The sequence below is a fragment of the Manacus vitellinus genome, unplaced genomic scaffold, assembly GCF_001715985.3.
Source record: "Manacus vitellinus isolate BGI_N305 unplaced genomic scaffold, ASM171598v3 scaffold_27_pilon, whole genome shotgun sequence".
Lineage (NCBI taxonomy): Eukaryota > Metazoa > Chordata > Aves > Passeriformes > Pipridae > Manacus > Manacus vitellinus.
In genome coordinates this window covers 11,425,979-11,443,449 of record NW_021940039.1, presented here as the reverse complement: position 1 = coordinate 11,443,449, position 17,471 = coordinate 11,425,979, and the positions used below count along the sequence as shown (strand labels likewise).

Sequence of the window (17,471 nt, the reverse complement as noted above, 5' to 3'; positions counted from 1 at the left end):
CATTTGGGTTTTGTGGGTTAAAACCAATTGTTTGTTTGTATAATTGTACTTACTGTATTATTTTAATAAATTGTTATTCTGACTTATAATCTCTCCTTTGAGTTGAGTTCATTTCCCCTGCTGGTTAACTCTTAAGCCAGCACACGCAGATACAGCTTCTCTGGTAACTGCCACCACCAAGTACTCTAGCTCCAGTGGGGGCTTTCTCTGTGTGGTGCTCAGGGGCAGAAACCACATGCATCTCTCCAGGTTTGTGTCCAGAGGATTCAGGCACACATGTTCCACAGCAACCTGTAGCACCATGGGGCTGAGAGGTCCCAGATCTGAGTCTTGCGCTGCCTTGACTCAGCCTGAGCTGGTGGACAAGCTCCCGGGGCTCCTGGGGAGCAGAGTGTTGCAGCCACAGCAGAGCCAGAGGAGGGGAGGCGATGGATGGTGGGGGTGGGTGCAGCCTTCCAAACTCCTATCTCACTCTCTGTGGCCTTTCTCCATGCAGCCCCTCATGCCCACGGGATTCCCAGCCTCATTGCACTCATTGCCTCACCTCTACCTGGCCTGGTCCTGCCCCATGGGAGGCACCCAGGAGGGAAAATCCTGTGGGGTCTGAAACTGCCCTCACTTGGGTGAGCTCAGCCTGGGATCACTCCTGGCTGCTCACCATTCGCAGCCCCTGGGAGGACAACAGTGGGGGACCACACACCCCGGAACCCTGGATTCTCCTCAGACAGCTACACCAAGATCTGGGTTAAGTTTCTCTTTATTTGGCAAAAAGTAGGGACTGTGTGCTGGAGAAGCAGGGATTGTGTCAAAGCCTTGACCACGGAGCTCGGAAGAGGGCTGGTGGAACAGCAGCCTGGAGCTTCGAAGTGTGGGTCTTGCATTGCTTGGGAGGAGCATCCACGAGCCAGCCCACGCTTCCTGGAAAACATCCAGGAGAGGCAGGCTGAGTAAGGCAAGGCCAAGTGGGGCTCTCCATCGAGATCACTGAGTTCTTCTCCAGTTCTCCCCATCTCTGTAGCGTGAGCTACATCCAGCAATGGATTTCTAGTTAATGCCTACAGCTGTGTGTGTGTTGGTGTGGTGGCAAAGCACATGCCAGGGTGGGCCAACAGCAAGCACGTTTCGTGTGGTGAGACACCAACCCACTCTGGCCAGGTTTGCAGGTCCATGAGCCCAAGGTCCCTTTGGCAGGAGCCAGGTGTCCTGGCCCTACTGCTGGAGGGGCTGTGCAACTGGTTCTCCACTGATGCGGTGGTTTCGGCTCACATGACCTTGTTCAGTGCCGGGCACTGCTCCCTGGGGGTCCCCACTGCAGAGGAGCACCCAAGGGAATGGTCCTACCTGAGTACAAGCTCCAGCACAGGTTCAAACAGCTCAAGCTCAGAGGAATTCAAAGAGTTCTTGGTGGTCCTTGCTGGGGCACCAAGAGGGACAGTTTCCAGAGGAGGACATTGCAAACACCATGTTGCACTGCAGCAACTCACCTATGGTCCATCAAGTCTGCATTCGTCTGTGAAAGTAAAGAGAAAGCCTGAATCCGGTGCTGTGGTCTGACTAGCCCGATTTAGCACCCAAAATAGACAACCCAGAATGAACTTGAGCAAGGAGAAAGCCACAGTGTGCCAAGTCAGAGCACCTCTGGCTGCCAGCACTCTCTCACACCAGTTCAGACCACAAAGTGGTGGCAGTGATAGGCTGAGTGATCCCAGCCTGCACGTCCCTGTATCGCCCCTGGGTAGTGCTCACCCTGTCTGGGTAGTATCCAGATCATCTCGTCGCTGAAGCCCTCCATCTTGGCAAACGTCTTGAACAGGTCTGTGATTCTAGGTCTCACCCACCGGGTTCTGCCTAAAGACAAAGACATGAGTTAGCTCCAGGCTGTGCCTGTTACTGCATCTCCTGGGCACCTGGCGAGCACAAGGATGGGATGGATGGCAGTCCCTGGAAGAAGGTTGGAGGCACTGATAGAGGTCCTAGAGAGACACATGAGACACCCCACCCAGGGGACAAGACAAGGCAGAGGTTCGTGTCCCTGCTGTTTCTGCCCCACCTTGCAGCAGAACCCCCACTCTTTCACCACACGACTTACCCAAGGCCACGGACTCCCAGCACAGTGCAGGAGCCTGAGCCCCAGCCTCCCCTGCACCCCAAATCGCTATCTCTTCCCTGCCACATGGGAGGCACACGGCAGCCCCAGCCCTGCTCCTGTGCCCCACCCAGAGCAGAAGTGAGGAGGGGGTCTGTCCCCTGACTCCTGGCCTCTCAGGCACCCTGCAGGCACCCTGACACCTCTGAGTGGTTCACCCCTGTTGCAGCACCGCTGGCTACGCACTGTAGAGTCTCAGCATATGCAAGATCTTCCCCTCCTTCTCTCTGGTGGCAAAGATAATCACATAGGTCCTGCCATCGGTATCCACCAGCTGTGCTGTCTTATTGCCTCTGTCTGCAAAAGGACATGGAGAAAAATTAATTACCACCTCCTGGAAACCCCCATGCTGCAAAGGGGCTATAAGAGTGTAAAGCCCACCCAGTCTGTCTTTCCTCGGTGTCTCTCTGTCCTGGTTTTCCCTCTTGTTAAGGCTCCTCTGAAAGCCTGGGGGAGCCCACAGACTGCAGCAGAGCAGAGGGATGGGTAGGTGAGGGCAGGAAGGGCCAAGGATGGTCACTGCAGGCTGTCGGCCAGTGTCAGACTGACCCTTGGGGTGGGGATGGTGGGAAACAACCCCTTGCTTCATCCCCTGAGAACATTCACCCACAGCCCCTTGGCAGAATGAACCTGCTTTTCCCCAGGGTTTAAGCTGAGTGTGAATGTGTTTATCCCAGAGGGAGGATCTGGGGGGTGTTCTGCCATCTGCTGTGTCACCAGCCCTGACACGGACTGGCCCTGGAGTGCAGCTGGCACCTGGACACAGAGGGATGTCCCACCCAGGACCCAGGAGGGGCAGGCAGTCCTAAGGGCCATGTCACCGGGAACAACCAGCTGCTTCAGACAGGGATGATGGGACGTGCCTCCCCGCTGCCCCAAGAGCCAGGCTCCCCCCACTCACCAGAGCTGTAGTATTCACCCGGAATGCTTGTTGGTTTGTAGATCGACTCAAATTTCATACATCTCTCTGGGCTGCAAAACAGTGAAGGATGCTCCAGCATACAGGGAAGTGACTCCTTTTCCCTCCCCTGCTCTGGAGTAGCTACCCCAACAGTGGGACTCGCTGTTCAGGGATGAGATGGTATGGAGGGGGGGGCAGGAGAGGATAGATACCACCACCCTTGGAGCAATGGGCACCTGGGCTGGCAGGGGACAGTGCTGGTACCTGGGGATCATCCATGCCCTTGCTCGTGCTCTGAGCTTCTGGGATAAGGCTGGTACTGCCAGGAAGGTTTCAACCATAGGGTCCCTTATTACCCTTCTGCATCCCTCAGCAGTAGAGCATCCCACCCTCTGATGGGTCCTGGCTGGCGCTGTCCCGAGTCTGCCCTGAAGAAGGGGTGCCCACAGCTGTCCTGAGCCCCTAGTGGTCCTGCCTCACCCCCTGGTCAGGTCTTTGGTGGGTGCACTCAGGTGGGGACCTATCGATGAAGGTCAAGAGAGGAGGTTGGTCAGTGAAACCTGTGAAGTAAAGCATGTGGGACTTACGTGGGAATTGCAAAGGAGACCTTCAGGTCCTTCCCCAGGACCTCGATGCCAGCCATCGCCATCTTCAGCTGGTCCTTCCTTTGGAGATAGCTCTCGGAGTCGGAGGCCATAGCAGTGATGTACCATTTCCCTGCAATCTGGTAGCAAGAGCAGACTGTGAGTCTGTGGGAGCAATTGGGAGTGTCACCTCCTCAGGGATCAAGGCAGGACACCCTCAGTCCATGGGACACCCACATCCCTTCCAGGCAACAAAGTCTCCTTAGGGACACTTATGCTGGAGCTGGGTGACCACCCTCACCTGGGTGTGACAGCAAAGCAACGGTGGCTGCAGTGTCCCCAGCTGTTCCCAGTACCAAAACACCTCTACAGTCATCCCTGACTGCTGGTGACCAGAGTCCACCCTCCCACCTTCTGTTCCCGGGATGCTGCAGATCACCTTGCTCGTGTCCAACTCCCCAGCCCCGAGGTCCTCAGCCTCCACGTGCAGCAAGCAGATCAGGGCCAGGCCCAGGCCCAGGCTCAGCCCCACGGTCCTCATGTCACCTTAGCTCCAGTGGGATGAGGAGTGGTGCTGGGGCTGCCGCATTTATATCTCAGTGCTTTCCTCCCACCCCCCCCTCAGCCCCCCCGCTGCTGCATGCGCGAGCTGGAGCTGCGGCACACGTTGGGATTGGTTTGGACAAGGGGTGGGGGGGGGTGAGGGGGGGGGGCAGGGCTTCGGGAGGGCAGGAGTCAGCCAGGGGTGAACAAACCCCCGGGGCAGGGGGGAAGTGCCTGCCAGCCCCAAAACAGAGTTACAGGAACTGTTGCACCACTGCTGAAATTTGGGATTTTCCCCATTTCTTTAGTGGATTGTGAAAGAACAAAGCGAGCTGTTGTTTTCCAACTGGCTTCCGGAAGGCTGCTGGGAGGAGCAGGAGGTTCTTCCCGGCACAGGTTCCAGGGGCAGCACCGTTACCCACCAAGGGGCACAGTGACCCATCCTTCTGGCCAGGCTGGAACCTGCCCGAGGCAGCCGCTGGGATCCTGCCAAACCCAACCATCCACATGCTGCTGGCACAACCTGACCCGTGGTGCCTGCACAGGCTTCCCCACCTGCTCTGAGGTGCTCAGGGCCTGCAAGGCAGGGTGCACCCGGAGCAGGGCAGGCAGAAGAACGGGTTCATGTCACTGTGAGACTGTGTCCCTCCTTCTCACAGTGTGATGTCCCCTGTGCCCCTGCTCCGTCAGGCTCCTGGGGTCACAGCCCCACACCTGCCTGGGCATTGAAGGACCCCCACCCTGAGGCAGGGAGGGAGTGGGAGAGACCAGGGCCTGCCTCCACTCCACAGGAGGCGGAGTGGGATGAAAAGCGCCCACAGGGCTCGTGGCAGCATAGTCCTACTTTGGTCAGTGGGCAGATGGGGGACCAAGAGGGGTGGCAGACAGGCATGGGTGTTCCAGGCCTGCTATGGGCAGCCATGGTGCAGCTTCACTCCCAGCTCGGTGGTCTGGGAGGGGACTGAGCAGGGAATGCGGTGTCCTGCGTGTGTCCCTGCAGGCAGTTCTGGACAGCCTGACTGCTTAACACTGTCTGCCCAGAGCTGCTGCCCCCCCCAGCCAAGCTGTGCCAGCCCCTGGTCACCCCAGCTCCATTCTCCCCTGCCCTGGCAGCTGCACCTTCCCCATCCCCTCTGCTCCCCATGTTGGGCACACCAAACATCACAGCACAGGAGCCCCCCAACACCCCTGGGGGGCTGACAGGAAGGGTCAGCTCCAGGGCCACTGCACTCAGGGTGCCTGGGGACCCTGGCAGCAACCCTGCTCCCACCAACAAAGCACTGAGCTCTGGGACAGCTTCTGCATCTGTTTATTTAGGAGATCGAGGGGTGATCCTGGTGTGGGGCAGGGGGTCCGGCAGAGTTCAGCTGGGAAGGATGGGAAGGGGGCACCACAGAGTGGGGATCAGAGCCCAGTGTCCACCAAGTCTGGAGGACACAACAGCCTTTAGCTGCAGAGACAGGATAGACAGATGAGTGGTTAGAGCAAGGCAAAGCTGAGGTGACGCAGAGGCAAAGCCGAGGAAGGTGGGGGGCCCCCAGTGGGCCGCAAGTGCCTGCTCAGCCCTGGCCGTGCTGGGAGTGAGTCATGGCTTCCCCTGGACACACTCACCTGATGGCCTTGGTGCACTGGTCTGTTGGAAAGCAAAGAGAGGAGTGAGTGTGCCACGGGCAGCACCCTGAGCCCCCACAGTGTCTCCGTACAGAGGGGCCACATGTGCCACCCCGTGCCTTCAGGGCACTCACCCGACTCGGGCAGGATGGCCAGCATGTCCTTGGTCAGGCCCACGGTGGGGACGAGCTCCATGAACTTCTGCAGAAGCTGGGGACTCACATCCTGCTCCCTTGCTGCAGCCAGACATGCAAAGTGGGGGCTAGTGAGTACAGGGAGTCCTGGCAGCCAGCCCCACCCCAGGAGTCCAGCTACCACAGGGCAGTGACTGGGCCCCAAACAAGGGCTAAGGTGAAGCCATGAAGGTGCAGAGTGGACATCAGGCAATCCACAGTGCCCTGGGCTGGCAGCAAAGGGGCACAAGCCCCTTGGGATGAGTGACCCATCTGCCTGGGGTGCTATGGGGTGGCTGGCAGGGTTGGGGGTCCACAGCTGAGCTGGCACACTGCAAGGAGGTCTGGTTCAATCCACAACCAACCAGAGATATCTTTGGTGAAAGGTTTCATTCACCCCAAAATTAATTCTCGGAGTACTGGACATTGGGTACTGGTGGTACTGGTGGTGGCCCTGGGTGGTGGTGGAGAGCCCAGCCCTCACTCCCCATTGGTGCCCCCATCCCTTCTCGGAGTTGTGGGTGCCTGTCCCTGCTCCAACACCCACTGAGGAGCTGCAGCGCGGTGCTAGGCTCTGTCTCGCTGTGATGGGCCTCGTGCAGGATGGCATAGTGGCTGTAGTCTGTCTCCATCACGAGCAGGTCCCTCTTCTCTTGTGCTGCTAAAGGATACCAGAGGTGCCCAGTTGGGTAATGTGGTACAATCTGAGCCCTCCTGGGCCCCACTGCTTGAGCCCCAAAATTGTCCGAGGGGAGTATGAGGAGGGACCCCCTGAGTGATGTGATGGAGCTGGGTGCCCACCCTCAGCATGACCCCTCGCTGAGCAGAGAAGGCAGAGCAGCCAAGCCCACCTCCCGCTGCTCCCCAGGCACGGGGCGCACCCTCTGTTTCAGGGTACCCATGGCTCCGACCCACCTGACCTCACGTACCCATGTAGTGCCCTGCCTGCCCGCTCTGCTGGAAGAGCAGCTCAAACTTCTGGCATTTGTCCAGCCTGGAAAAGGAACGTGGAAATGACAAACGTGGCTGGATGTCACGAGGGAGGGCAGTGGGGTGGTGGGTGCAGGAGGGAGCCCAGCCTGCCTGGGGCGTGTACTGGGGTTCAGGCAGGACTGGGCACTCTGGGGCAGTGGGTCTGGGGGAGGTGCCGTGGTGGGGAGGGGAGTCCCTGGCCCACGGGGGACGTGGCGAGTGGGACAGACACTCACAGGGGCCAGACCAACTTCATGGCCAGATCCCCCTCTGGTGTGAAGCTGATGGTGGTGATGGACGACTTCATCCCGTCCTTCATCTTCAGGAAGACAGAGCAGTTGGAAGCCGTGGCTGTGACATACCACATCCCTGCAAACTGCAGCACGACATCACCGGTGGGGTTTGGGAAAGCAGTGGGGACCTGCTACCTTCCAGGGGGACCTGTCCCCCACCATGGGGAACCTGGCAGCCTGTTGTAGGAATCTGCCAACCTGCAGTGGGGGACCTGCTACCCTCTGTGGCGACCAGCCAGACAAACATGGCAGCCTGCTACCTTCATGCTGAACACCCTGCCCTGCCCCATGCCAGGAGGGCAGGAGAGGCATCTGGTCCATGTTCCCTGGGGAAGTGCTACATGCTTGGGGACATCACAGCCTCAGGTGCTGGTGTCCCTTCAGTGGGGTCACTGCTGGCGCTGGACACAGCAGCCCTAACTAACCCTTTTTTCACAGGCTCTCCTGGAAACTACCCTGGTGTCAGCTCAGGGATGAGACCAGGGGGTCCCCGGGGGTGCAGCAAAGGCCCCCTGCCCCACCCAGCCCCTCCAGCCCAGGCAGAACGTGCCTGGCAGCACCCTGTGCTGTTACCTTCTCGGTGTCGAAGTCTGGCTGCACGGGGACCTCGGCCCCTGCCCGCAGCAGGCAGAGCAGGGCCAGCGCCAGGCTGGGCAGTGCCACCATCATCCTCGCTCTGGAGGTGGATGTGGGCAGGAGAGGCTGCACCCACCTTTATAGCCCCCACTGCTGGCAGCACCCCTGCCCGCCCTATCTTTATGCAACAGGTTACACAAGAGCAGGGATAACCTGTACCCGGGTTAGGTGACAGTGCTGGCCCTGTCCCCCCCAGTTGCCCGGTCCCGAATGAATGCAGCTTTGTGTGAAACCCTGCCCAGAGCACGCCGGGACTGGGTGCTGCCCCATGCCCGCTGCTCTGTCTGGGGAGGGGGGAGCTGAGCTGCCCCCGAGGCCCCCCTCGCAGCTGTTCCTGCTGGTCCCAGGGTCTGGCAGTGGTGGGACGGATCCCACCTCAGGATCCTCAGTGCCAGAAGATGGTTGTGCTGGTGGTTTTAGCCCAGGTCGAGCTACAGCCTGGTGCCCCTAGAAGGGGTGGTGACTTCCCAGGCTGGTGGTAGCAGGCTCAGACCCCGCTGCTGGAGAGGGTCCAGGCTCATGGGATGGAGCCCAGGGGGGTGGTGAGAGCTAAGCCACATCCAGCCCTCACAGATGTCCTTTTGCTTCATGTCCATCCTTCCCCAAATTTTTGGAGACCTCCCTATGATTGCCTGTCATCCCATTCCCACACTGCCAGCCTGCTCTCCAGCAGGGAACCAAGGCAGGGAAGGTGAGGGAGCCCAGGATGCCCAAGGGGACAGAGGGGAGCAGATCTCCCCAGTAGGTCCCAGCCTCAGGGACCCCTTTGCTTGGAACGGGGCATATTTAGTGGTCAGGCAGCACTGTAGTGTGGGGCTGCTAGTGCACAGAGGGCCCCAGCCCAGTGGCCCCATGGCTAAAAGCTGGGGTCAGCCCTGACACCGAGCCCCAGCCCCACCAGCCATACTTCCCCCTCCCCATTGCCCCACTGAGGCTTCCTCACAACAACCCAGCAGACAAGGGTTGGTTTTATGTGGGCTTTAATGGGCATGGGGGTACAGGTGTGGGGTGTGAAGCCAAGGAGCGAAGGCTGCTGCAGTGCTGTGGGGTGCACTGGGGTTGGGATGGGACAGGGTGGTCACCAGCTCGCGGCACTGTCAGGGCTCTGGCCGGCAGCAGCTGGTGGGATCACCTGGAAGAGATGGGAGGTGAGCACAGCTGAGCTGTGGGAGACAGGGTGACACATGCGGGGACATTGGCCCGGCCAGCCCCACACTGAGTGGGTGAGCACACACCACCCAGGGTCTGAGGCACCCCACAGGGTCAGGATGGGGAATCCCTCATAGGGGTAAGGAGAGGAACAGCCTGGGGAAGGGCTGGCGAGGGCTCTGTGGGATGCAGTGGCTCTGAACACCCCTGACCCTCCCGCAGGGCTGGTCTGACCCCCAGTGAAGGCAGGACTTACCTAGGCAGCATCTGTCATGCATTTGTCTGTGAGGGGAAGAAAAGGGGAGATCATCCTTAGCCCCCCCGAGGGACCATCTATGGGGGCACCCCATAGCTGGCCCCACACTGAGGCAGGAACAAGCCAGGAGGTTCTCCTCCCTCTCAGCCCCCTTGGGGTATCTCACCCCCTGCTCCCCACAGCCTCCAGCCTCACCTGTCTGGGGCAGGATGAGGATCTCATCGTCCATCAGGCCCTGCTCCCTGGAGAACTGGGTGAACCTCTCCAGGCGCTCAGGACTCAGCTCCTTGGTCCGGCCTGCAGCCAAGAGCAGGGTGAGGGGCAGCCCCACCGTACCTGCCAGCATGGGGGCACGGGCAGCCCAGCAAGGGGGTCCCGACCCTGCCATTATCCCAGAGGTCACCCCAGCTTGGGAGACGGTGCTGCCCTTCTCCCATGGGAGAGATAGACATTCCAGGAAGTCCTGGGGGGTGTACAGCATGGGGGCGCAGGGCAGACGTACTGTAGAGCAGCACCATGGTGGAGGGGCCGGTGCTCTTGGAGATCTGGGTGGCCACCAAGGCGTACTCCTCATAGTTGGTCTCCACCACACGGATGTCGTGCTTGCTGCCCCAGCCTGTGGGGGACAAGGGAGCAGGGCTCAGCCCCAGGCTCCAAATCCGCCCCAAGGCAGGAGTAAGGATAGTGACAGCAGGGCTGCCCCATGGTCAGGGGGCACTCACGGGTGCTGGTGTAGCTGAACCGCCCCGGCTGCTCCGTCTTGGTGTAAAGGCTGTTCCTCGTCACACACTGGTCACCCCTTTGATCACACACAGCATGAGCACAGCACAAGGATGTCAGAGTGGTGGGGCGATGCACCAGTGCCTCCCACCCTCGCACCCCCTCCCCACTCACCCCCTCCCCATGGCCATACTTGGGGTAGGTGGAGGTGACTTCCAGGTTTCCATCTGCGGTGGTGGAGATGATAGTGGTGCACATCTTCATTAGGTGCCTCTTCTCCTTGAACCAGTTAGAGTTGGAGGCCAGGCCGATGCTGTACCATCTCCCTGTGAGCTGCACACAACCTTCACTCAGCCCCAGCTGGGTGTAGACCCTGTCTTGCCCCTCAGCCCCCCACCAGCCCCAGCCCAGGCCACGTCTCTCTCCCCTGGCAGTGTCCTGGGGTCCTCATCCCCAGGGAGCTGCTACAGCTCTTGGTAACCACAAAACCCAGGGGCCAGGAAATCCCTGTTTCATGACGTGCCCTTCACTGCCCAGCACTTGGGTGTTTCCTTCCTCTTTGCTCCAAGACTGGGGAAGGTGACAGGACTGTCTGGCTCTGAGATGCCATTTCGGTCCATCTGGGGGCTCAAGGAGGGGTCAGGACCCTGAGTCCAGCATGGCTCATCCTAGCCCAGTCCCTGGGGCCAGCAGCACGGTGCCCTCCAAAGGGAACTGCCAGCCTCCGAGAGGGGCTGTATTGGGATCGCCCTTGCAGGACATCCCAGATGCCCATCTTTGCAGGAAGTGCCTCCATCCCCATCACCCCCTCGGGTGTCCGTGGCCCCCCAGGACCCTTCCAGAGGCAGAGCAGTGTGTGGGACACCTCAGCAGAGCAGCCCTTGTTTTTTGGGGGCCCTTGGCTGGGGTCTCTGTCAGGGAGTAGTTTCCATGGCCCATCTCCATGCTGACTCGGAGACTGAGATTGCTTTTCTCAGTCTTCTCTGTAAGACTCTTGAATAATCACACCCATTCTACAGCACAGCAGCAGTTCAGACCCACATCTAACCCATAGTTCTGCCCCACAGGCTGGAGCTGGGATGTTGGATCCCCTCCAGAGCCACCAAAACCAGGTATTGGGAGGTCCTCGGGATGGGGGGCTGTGTGGGCACCAGTGCCCTGCCCTCCCAGTGTCAGCCTGGCCCCACATCCATCTGCACCACCCTCTCCACACATTTTCAGGGCAAGAATCCCCCAAAACATCCCAAACCTCCACGCAGGTGATGCCTGCTGGGATGGGTCACCTTGTCCTGCTGGAAGTCGGCTTGGATGGGAATGCTGTCCTGGGCATGCAGTACCCCAAGCAGGGCCAGCCCCAGGACGCTGAGCAGCGTGGCCTGCATGGTCGAGCCGAGCCGAGCCGAGCTGAGCTGAGCCAAGCGAGAGCTGGAGGCAGAGCGCTGCAGTGCTGGAGAGTCCGTCGAGCCCCTATTTATGGACAGGCGGTGCGGGGGCCCCTGCGAGGGGCCAACCCTGCCTCCCCCCGTGCGTTATGCAAGCTGGAGCAGGGCTGAGCAGCGAAGCCAAAAGGCTCAGGCAGGGATCCTGAGAATGCAGCAGCCTGTTGATATGACGTGTTGCTCGGGGAGCCAAACTCCTCCGCAGGAAACAGCCGCCGCCGGAGCGGCGCCGTCCCTGGCCCCAGCGGCGCGCGGGCCGGGGCAGGCAGCAGGGCTGCCCACGGGCAGGGGCCAGGGCTGCCCAGTCTGCACAGGGTAGCCTCACCTGGACTCAGAAAGGGGCTCCAGTGAAGTGGAGGGAATGTCCAGTGCCTGCCAGGTCCCAACCCGACCCATGGGACTTGGGGACACCTGCGTGTACTCCTGTAGGACCCCCTGCTTTGCCCCGACTCAAGTCCCTGCATCACCCAAGGAAGCATCTCGGCTGGCCTCAGGACCCTTGGGGTGTGTCCCACCAAGGTGCAGCTCCGGTTCATCCCACTGGCAAGCTGGGGAGCCCAGATGCTCAGCTCCTCAGGGACCAGAATGCAGCCAGATGGACCCCAGCGTTTCACACCCCACCCGCCCCACCACTCTGCACCCTTTGCCAAGAGGGGCTGGAGTGCCCTCCCCCCTTGTTTTGGCGTCACCAGCAGGCGCTGAGATGTCCCCCCTTAATCTGGGGGCCCCCCTGCAGAGTGAGGGCAGAGGATGTATGCTGGGTGCCAGCAGCAGCACCCGTGGGTATGGCAGGGTTTGGGCAGGGCTGGTCATGCCGGGCAGAACCCCAGCCCCACACGGCCCTGCCAAGGTGCTTTACGTAAGGAGAATGTTTTCACAACAGCTGTTTTTCCCCTGGCAGGCCCCCCTGTACATTCCCTTCCCCACGCCCCGCTGTGAGGCCACCCTGCCCTGTGCACCCCCGCGCCTGCCCGGCCCCGTGGATTTATGAAAACAAAACAAAAGCTGAGCCAGGCAGGACTGAGCATCACAAGAGCCCGGCTGGGGCCCCGCATGCTGGGCTAGGACTCAGCCTCCCCAGGGGGCTCTCTCCATCGGGCACAGAGGTAGGGAGCACCCAGGGGTGTCACTGTCACCCAACACTGCAGCAGGAACACAAAGTCCCCCCTGCTGCCTGGGTACCCCCAGCTCCCTGCCCAGGTGGCAGCAAAGGGTGCCTGATGGATACTTGGGTGGTGCCCACTCTCCCAGCTCTTCTGGGTGGGGCAAAGCTGGGAACCAGCCCAAGGACCTGGGTGGCAATGCTGGGTGCAAGCTCTGGAGCATGGGGGCAGGTGGGGCCATGTGGGGGCAAAGGGGACACCGACAGCAGCACGGCACAGGATAAGCAGAGCTGGGGGGCAGGATGGAGTATCCAGGCTGTGGGTCGCCACAGCGGCTGGACACAGACTCTTGGACACAACCTGGGTGTTAGCCCCCACCACAGATGGGCTGAGATGGGACAGTGGGCATAGGGCGTGTGGGTTCCTTGGGGACCAGCCCAGCTCCCCAGGGCTCTCCCCTTGCCTCACATTGCCCTGCCACAGTGCAGCCACCCTGGGGTGCAGGTGGGCACAGGGCAGAAAGTGAGCTGGATCCACCACACCAGGCTCTGCCAGCCTCAGATGGTGGCCTGGGGGGGGTCTAAGAGCATGGCTGGACACTGTTAACCTCCACGTGGGTGGTGGGAACAGGGCTGGCTCTGGGCACATCACGTGGCGTCCCTTACATAATTCCCTGGTAAACAACATGTGTTACCAGTTCCCGCTCCAATTGCAAAACACCAGTGCTGGGGGCAGAGGGCTGCTGCCTGCCCCAGGGGCTGTGGAGGGCTGGGACCCCCCACCTGCCTGCTGTGGGGATGCTCCCCATCCGCTCCCGAAGCCAATGGCAATGGGCACCACTCGCCAGGCTCCACACACAGGGAAGAGGGGTCCCACAAGGGGCTGCAGCATTAACCCTGGGGCTCTCCCCTAATTGTACCCCTGGTCCAAGCCCTGCCAGACCCCCCAGCCTGGCTTTCCAAGGGGTGCTGGCTGTGTGGCAGGGGTTCCCCTTGGGGAACGCGCTCCACAGGGCTGGGGCAGGGGAATGGGCTGTTTCCCTGCCCTGGAGGCCCTGGACATGGGAAGGAGAAATGCTGCGGGGCTGAGATTTCCTCCTCTGGGGTCCCTGAGGGATATCCCAGCTTGATGGGGAAAAAGGCAGATGCTGTGCTGGTCCCCAGTGCCCCCCAGGTCTGTGCCTCCCATGGTGCCAGGCATGGTGCTGTTGCCCTCAGTGCCGGGTGCTCCCTCGGCCCCAGCCAGCCAGACCCACGTGCCCCACATCCCAGGAACCACCACAACTCCTGCCTCGCTGTCCCATAGCTGGGACAGGGCTCAGGGAGAGGATGAGGGGGGTGTATAGAAGGGGGTTGCACGTCCTCCAACACCCCCTTGGGACCCCCCAGCTGGGAGCACATCTCCAACTCAGAATATTCCGTGATGCTGTGATTCCAGGGCACTGGCAGCCCAGGATGGAGGCAGCGCTGGCCTGGCGGGGGCAGACCAAGAGGTGACTGGCCTGGACAAAGGCTCTTCTCTGAGGTGTTTATTGGGGTGTTGCTGGCTCCTGCAGGACACTGGTGCACAGAGCACAGGGGTGACACAAGCCGAGAGGGTGCAGGACCAGGATGGATGCAGCTGCCAGCACAGCTGGAGGCACTGGAGAGCCCCAGAGCTGGCTCCAGGGCTGAGGTGCAGCAGAGGGGGATGAGCAAAGCACAGCTCAGACCCGCGTGGCCATGGGCAGCTCAATGAGGTGAGGGGTGAGCTCTGGGGAAACCCCGGCAACTCCATCTGCACCTACAGCTTTGTTTCTGGAAGGAAGAGAAGTGCTGAGGGGCTGGGGGGTGTCCAAGCCTAGCACCTGGCCTGGAGACTCACCTCTGCCTTCCCAAGCACCAATGACAAGTACTGGAGCTGTCTCCAGGGACCCAGCCTTCAGCCCAGGGTGTCCCTGTGCCAGGACACCCCATCCCAGACCATCCCGGGTAACACCAATATAGACCCATCAAGCCCAGTGTGAGCCATGTAGGGGTTAAATGGGGTTTGCTTTGCCAGGATGCACCTCATGCCCATCCTGGGTGACTGCCACCTCCTCACCCCACACAAGGGCACAGAGAGACCCTGTCCTGAGGGACGGTCTGGCATGGCTGCCCCCTGCCAGGCCAGTGCCCCCATGCTCCTGGGGCAGGACCGCACAGCTGTGGTGTGGTGTGGGTCTGGCCCAGTGTGCCCAGCCCCCAGCCAGGACAGGCAGGCCCCACTGGTGCCCAGTGTGGGGCCAAGCCTAGCACATGGGGGTCCCAGTGCACCACCCAGGATCCCCAACTCACCATCCAGGACATGAAACTCGTCTGCGGAGTCGCAAAACCCTGCAAGAGACAGAGCCTGAGGGGGTCACCCTCCCTGGGACCTGGCACCCCTCCACCCTGCACCCCCAGGACACTGTGAGGTACAGCCCTGGTCCTTGCATCTCTGCCCCTGGGGTGGCCACAGCATGAGGACAGACCCCACATGTGCCCCTGCTGTGGGTGACACGGGGCCATGAGCTGCTCAGACCCCTGGGGATGTACCTCCCCCTCCCCACACTGGAGGGGCCGGACCCCAGCCCCTGATGCTAGGCTCTGCCTCTGGGTGCAGCCACTGCCACGGGGTCCCCTGCTCCCCAGGGACCAGGTGCCACTCACCGTAGGTGGGGAAGTAGTAGGTCACATCCTCACTGAGACCCACAGCCCTCACGTGCTTTTCGAACTTGTCCGCGACGGCATCGCTGACCCGGCTGGTCCGTCCTGCATGGGGGGAGACACTGCCAGCGGCCTCGGGCCCTGCCTGGCCCTGTCCCAAAGCCCCCCATGTCCCTTCGCAAAGCTCAGGGCCCTGGGGGTCTTTCAGTTCACAGAAGTGGGTTTCTGGTTCCCCCCTTACCAGCTCCCCCTTCAGCCTTTGGGGACAATTGTCCAGCTGGGGAGTGACCCTCAGGAGACCCCATTCGCATGTTTGGGTCCTCTGAGGCTCCGGCTGCCATCCCTTGAGCCCAGCATGGGTTTCCCACCCCTGTCCTTCACCTGCCACAAGCCCCTGAGCCTTGACCCACCATAGAGCTTGACAGAGATGCTACGGCCCTTCTGGTAATAGAGGATGGCAAAGCTGCTGGGGTCCATCTCACCTACCACCACATCCACCTTGCTGCTGTGCCCATGGCCTGAGAAGGACAGAGGAGAGTCCAGTGAGTCCTGGTTAACCCTGCTTAGCCCTGGTACCATGCAGGGTATTGTTTCATCATAAACCAGGTGTACAAGGGGTGAAAATCAGGGCCAGAGTGGGGCAGCCCCACAGGCACCATTGCTCCCCCAGGAGGCACCAGCCCATGGCATCACCCGTGATGGTATCTGGCACCTAGAGATCCCAGTGGTAAGATACTGAGAGGGCATTGGGAAGAGGGACACTGGTACCAAAGCCCTGCCCAGAACAGCAGTGGGGGGCTCCAGCAGCTCCCCTGCCACCCCAGCCTGGTGTCCCTCACCCTTCAGCAGGAAGCGTCCAGGGGCCTGGGCAGGGAGGTACCGCTGCCTGATTTCCCAGCACATCCCATCCCTGCACGGGAAGACAAAGAGATGTCAGCACAGGCTGGGGAGGATCCCCCCAGGTCTCTGAACGCCCTGCCTGCCAGGGCACACACGCTGTTTCCTTGGGACTTTGTTTTCTCCCCAGGGAAAGAGATGTCCCAGAGCCCTGTCAAGACATTGTGAGAGATAGTGAGCCCCAAAACCTGCTGAGCTTGAGAGGGTCCCTGCCCCCTCCCTGCAGCACTGAGCCTGGTCAGCCCCTCAGGGCCCATCAGGCCAGGGGGAAGTGCCCACAGATGTGAAGATCCCTGTCTTTAGCTCTGCTGCCCCTGGGGTGGCCCCAAGAGCCAGTTCCAGGCTGGCCTGCGGAGGCACCGTGTGCCTCGGTTTCACCAGCCTGCCTGTCCCTAACCCTGAGCCCACCCCAGGTCAGTGGCTGGGGGTGGCAGGGTGACCATTGTGGCCAGGGCTTCTACTACAAAACTTCACAGAGGGGATCCCACCACACTTTGCTCTGGGGCAGCTCTGTCCTCCTTGGAGCCAGAGGCCAGGGCACTAGCACTGCTCTGACTTGCCTGCAGAGTTCCCATTCCACCCAGCGTCCCCTGCCTCCATCCCGGTCCTGCTGTGACCTGCCTACAGCACCCCTGTTCCTGCCTGTGGCCCCCCTGCCCACTGTTACTCACAGCTTCCTGAGGGTGCTGATGGCAAGGCTTTGTCCGTCCAGGACGGTCACCATCACTGTCGTGGCCTCCAGCTGGTGGCTGTGCTCTGCCAGGTGGCTGCAGCGGGAGGCCACGCTGACCAGGAACCACCTCCCTGCGAGCTGCATGGCACAGGGGTGACACCATCTACAGAGCCACCAGCCCAGGGTGCCCCCACTCACCCCGAGCACCCACTGTCCCCTCACTTGGCACCTCTGCCCACAGCCTGTCCCTTGGGGTGTCCCCAGGACACGACCGCCCTTTGTGATCGGGTGGGTGGGATGGCAGGGCAGAGAGAAGCCTGGCATGGGGATAGGCTGAGGGCTGTGTGGGGGTGTCTAAGGCACCTGCCCATGGCTCACACTGCCCACGGGGCTGTGGGCACCCCCGTCCCACCCTGGGTGTGTGCTGGGTCTCACTTGATGCTGCAGTCCAAGCTCACCCCAAGCCTCAGAGCGACGGTGGCTGCACCCACAGCCGGGGTCTGTCTGGGGGAGCACAGGGGTCCCTCCGAGGCTCCGGCCCCCGCACCTGCCTCGTAGGCAGCCCTGCGGGCAGTGCTGGGGCTGAGCTGGGCTCTGCCACCCCTGCTGTGTGCGGGGGGCACGGGGGGCTTGAGCTGGGGGACGAGCTGGGAGACTGAGGGTCAGCCCTGGAGGGGAACAGAGGGGAACGGGAGCCCCCACACTTCCT

At 61.2% G+C, this 17,471-nt stretch overlaps 4 protein-coding genes across 4 annotated transcripts; all 4 read right to left on the bottom strand.

Annotated features, from left to right (window-relative positions):
• Positions 1-739: 739 nt before the first annotated feature.
• LOC103759675 (extracellular fatty acid-binding protein) lies at positions 740-4,191 on the bottom strand. The gene is made up of 7 exons (XM_008926095.2): positions 4,071-4,191; positions 3,635-3,771; positions 3,048-3,118; positions 2,333-2,443; positions 1,747-1,848; positions 1,485-1,510; positions 740-918 (listed from the first exon to the last, which is right to left on the bottom strand). The coding sequence occupies exons 1-6, from the start codon at positions 4,170-4,172 to the stop codon at positions 1,485-1,487; spliced, it is 549 nt and encodes a 182-aa protein (XP_008924343.2). The 5' UTR covers positions 4,173-4,191; the 3' UTR covers positions 740-918.
• A 1,275-nt stretch (positions 4,192-5,466) lies between these two features.
• LOC103759676 (lipocalin-15-like) lies at positions 5,467-7,922 on the bottom strand. Its single transcript, XM_029960469.1, is given in 7 exon segments — positions 5,467-5,624; positions 5,786-5,807; positions 5,920-6,021; positions 6,506-6,616; positions 6,879-6,952; positions 7,167-7,306; positions 7,797-7,922. Coding segments are annotated over 7 exon segments (549 nt in total). The 5' UTR covers positions 7,893-7,922; the 3' UTR covers positions 5,467-5,620.
• Positions 7,923-8,822: 900 nt separating this feature from the next.
• On the bottom strand, positions 8,823-11,433 carry PTGDS (prostaglandin D2 synthase). The gene is made up of 7 exons (XM_018074429.2): positions 11,268-11,433; positions 10,178-10,317; positions 9,987-10,063; positions 9,767-9,880; positions 9,460-9,561; positions 9,265-9,290; positions 8,823-8,991 (listed from the first exon to the last, which is right to left on the bottom strand). The coding sequence occupies exons 1-6, from the start codon at positions 11,364-11,366 to the stop codon at positions 9,265-9,267; spliced, it is 558 nt and encodes a 185-aa protein (XP_017929918.1). The 5' UTR covers positions 11,367-11,433; the 3' UTR covers positions 8,823-8,991.
• A 2,134-nt stretch (positions 11,434-13,567) lies between these two features.
• Positions 13,568-16,970, bottom strand: C8G (complement C8 gamma chain). The gene is made up of 6 exons (XM_018074428.2): positions 16,761-16,970; positions 16,032-16,102; positions 15,603-15,710; positions 15,196-15,297; positions 14,842-14,880; positions 13,568-14,322 (listed from the first exon to the last, which is right to left on the bottom strand). The coding sequence occupies exons 1-6, from the start codon at positions 16,904-16,906 to the stop codon at positions 14,309-14,311; spliced, it is 480 nt and encodes a 159-aa protein (XP_017929917.1). The 5' UTR covers positions 16,907-16,970; the 3' UTR covers positions 13,568-14,308.
• Between the last annotated feature and the right edge of the window lie 501 nt (positions 16,971-17,471).

What these genes read in the sequence shown, in the direction of transcription:
- LOC103759675 (XM_008926095.2), bottom strand. Translation starts at nt 4,172, where the DNA reads ATGAGGACCGTGGGGCTGAGCCTGGGCCTGGGCCTGGCCCTGATCTGC. An exon ending in GGGAGTTGGACACGAGCAAG is followed by an intron (nt 3,772 to 4,070) that starts GTGATCTGCAGC and finishes TCTTGCTACCAG; the next exon opens with ATTGCAGGGAAATGGTACAT. An exon ending in GCATATGCTGAGACTCTACA is followed by an intron (nt 1,849 to 2,332) that starts GTGCGTAGCCAG and finishes CTTTGTCTTTAG; the next exon opens with GCAGAACCCGGTGGGTGAGA.
- PTGDS (XM_018074429.2), bottom strand. Translation starts at nt 11,366, where the DNA reads ATGCAGGCCACGCTGCTCAGCGTCCTGGGGCTGGCCCTGCTTGGGGTA. An exon ending in CCGACTTCCAGCAGGACAAG is followed by an intron (nt 10,318 to 11,267) that starts GTGACCCATCCC and finishes GGTTGTGTGCAG; the next exon opens with CTCACAGGGAGATGGTACAG. An exon ending in GTCACCTCCACCTACCCCAA is followed by an intron (nt 10,064 to 10,177) that starts GTATGGCCATGG and finishes GTGTGATCAAAG; the next exon opens with GGGTGACCAGTGTGTGACGA.
- C8G (XM_018074428.2), bottom strand. Translation starts at nt 16,906, where the DNA reads ATGCAGCTCGCAGGGAGGTGGTTCCTGGTCAGCGTGGCCTCCCGCTGC. An exon ending in TGGACGCTTCCTGCTGAAGG is followed by an intron (nt 15,711 to 16,031) that starts GTGAGGGACACC and finishes TGTCCTTCTCAG; the next exon opens with GCCATGGGCACAGCAGCAAG. An exon ending in CATCTCTGTCAAGCTCTATG is followed by an intron (nt 15,298 to 15,602) that starts GTGGGTCAAGGC and finishes CCCCCCATGCAG; the next exon opens with GACGGACCAGCCGGGTCAGC.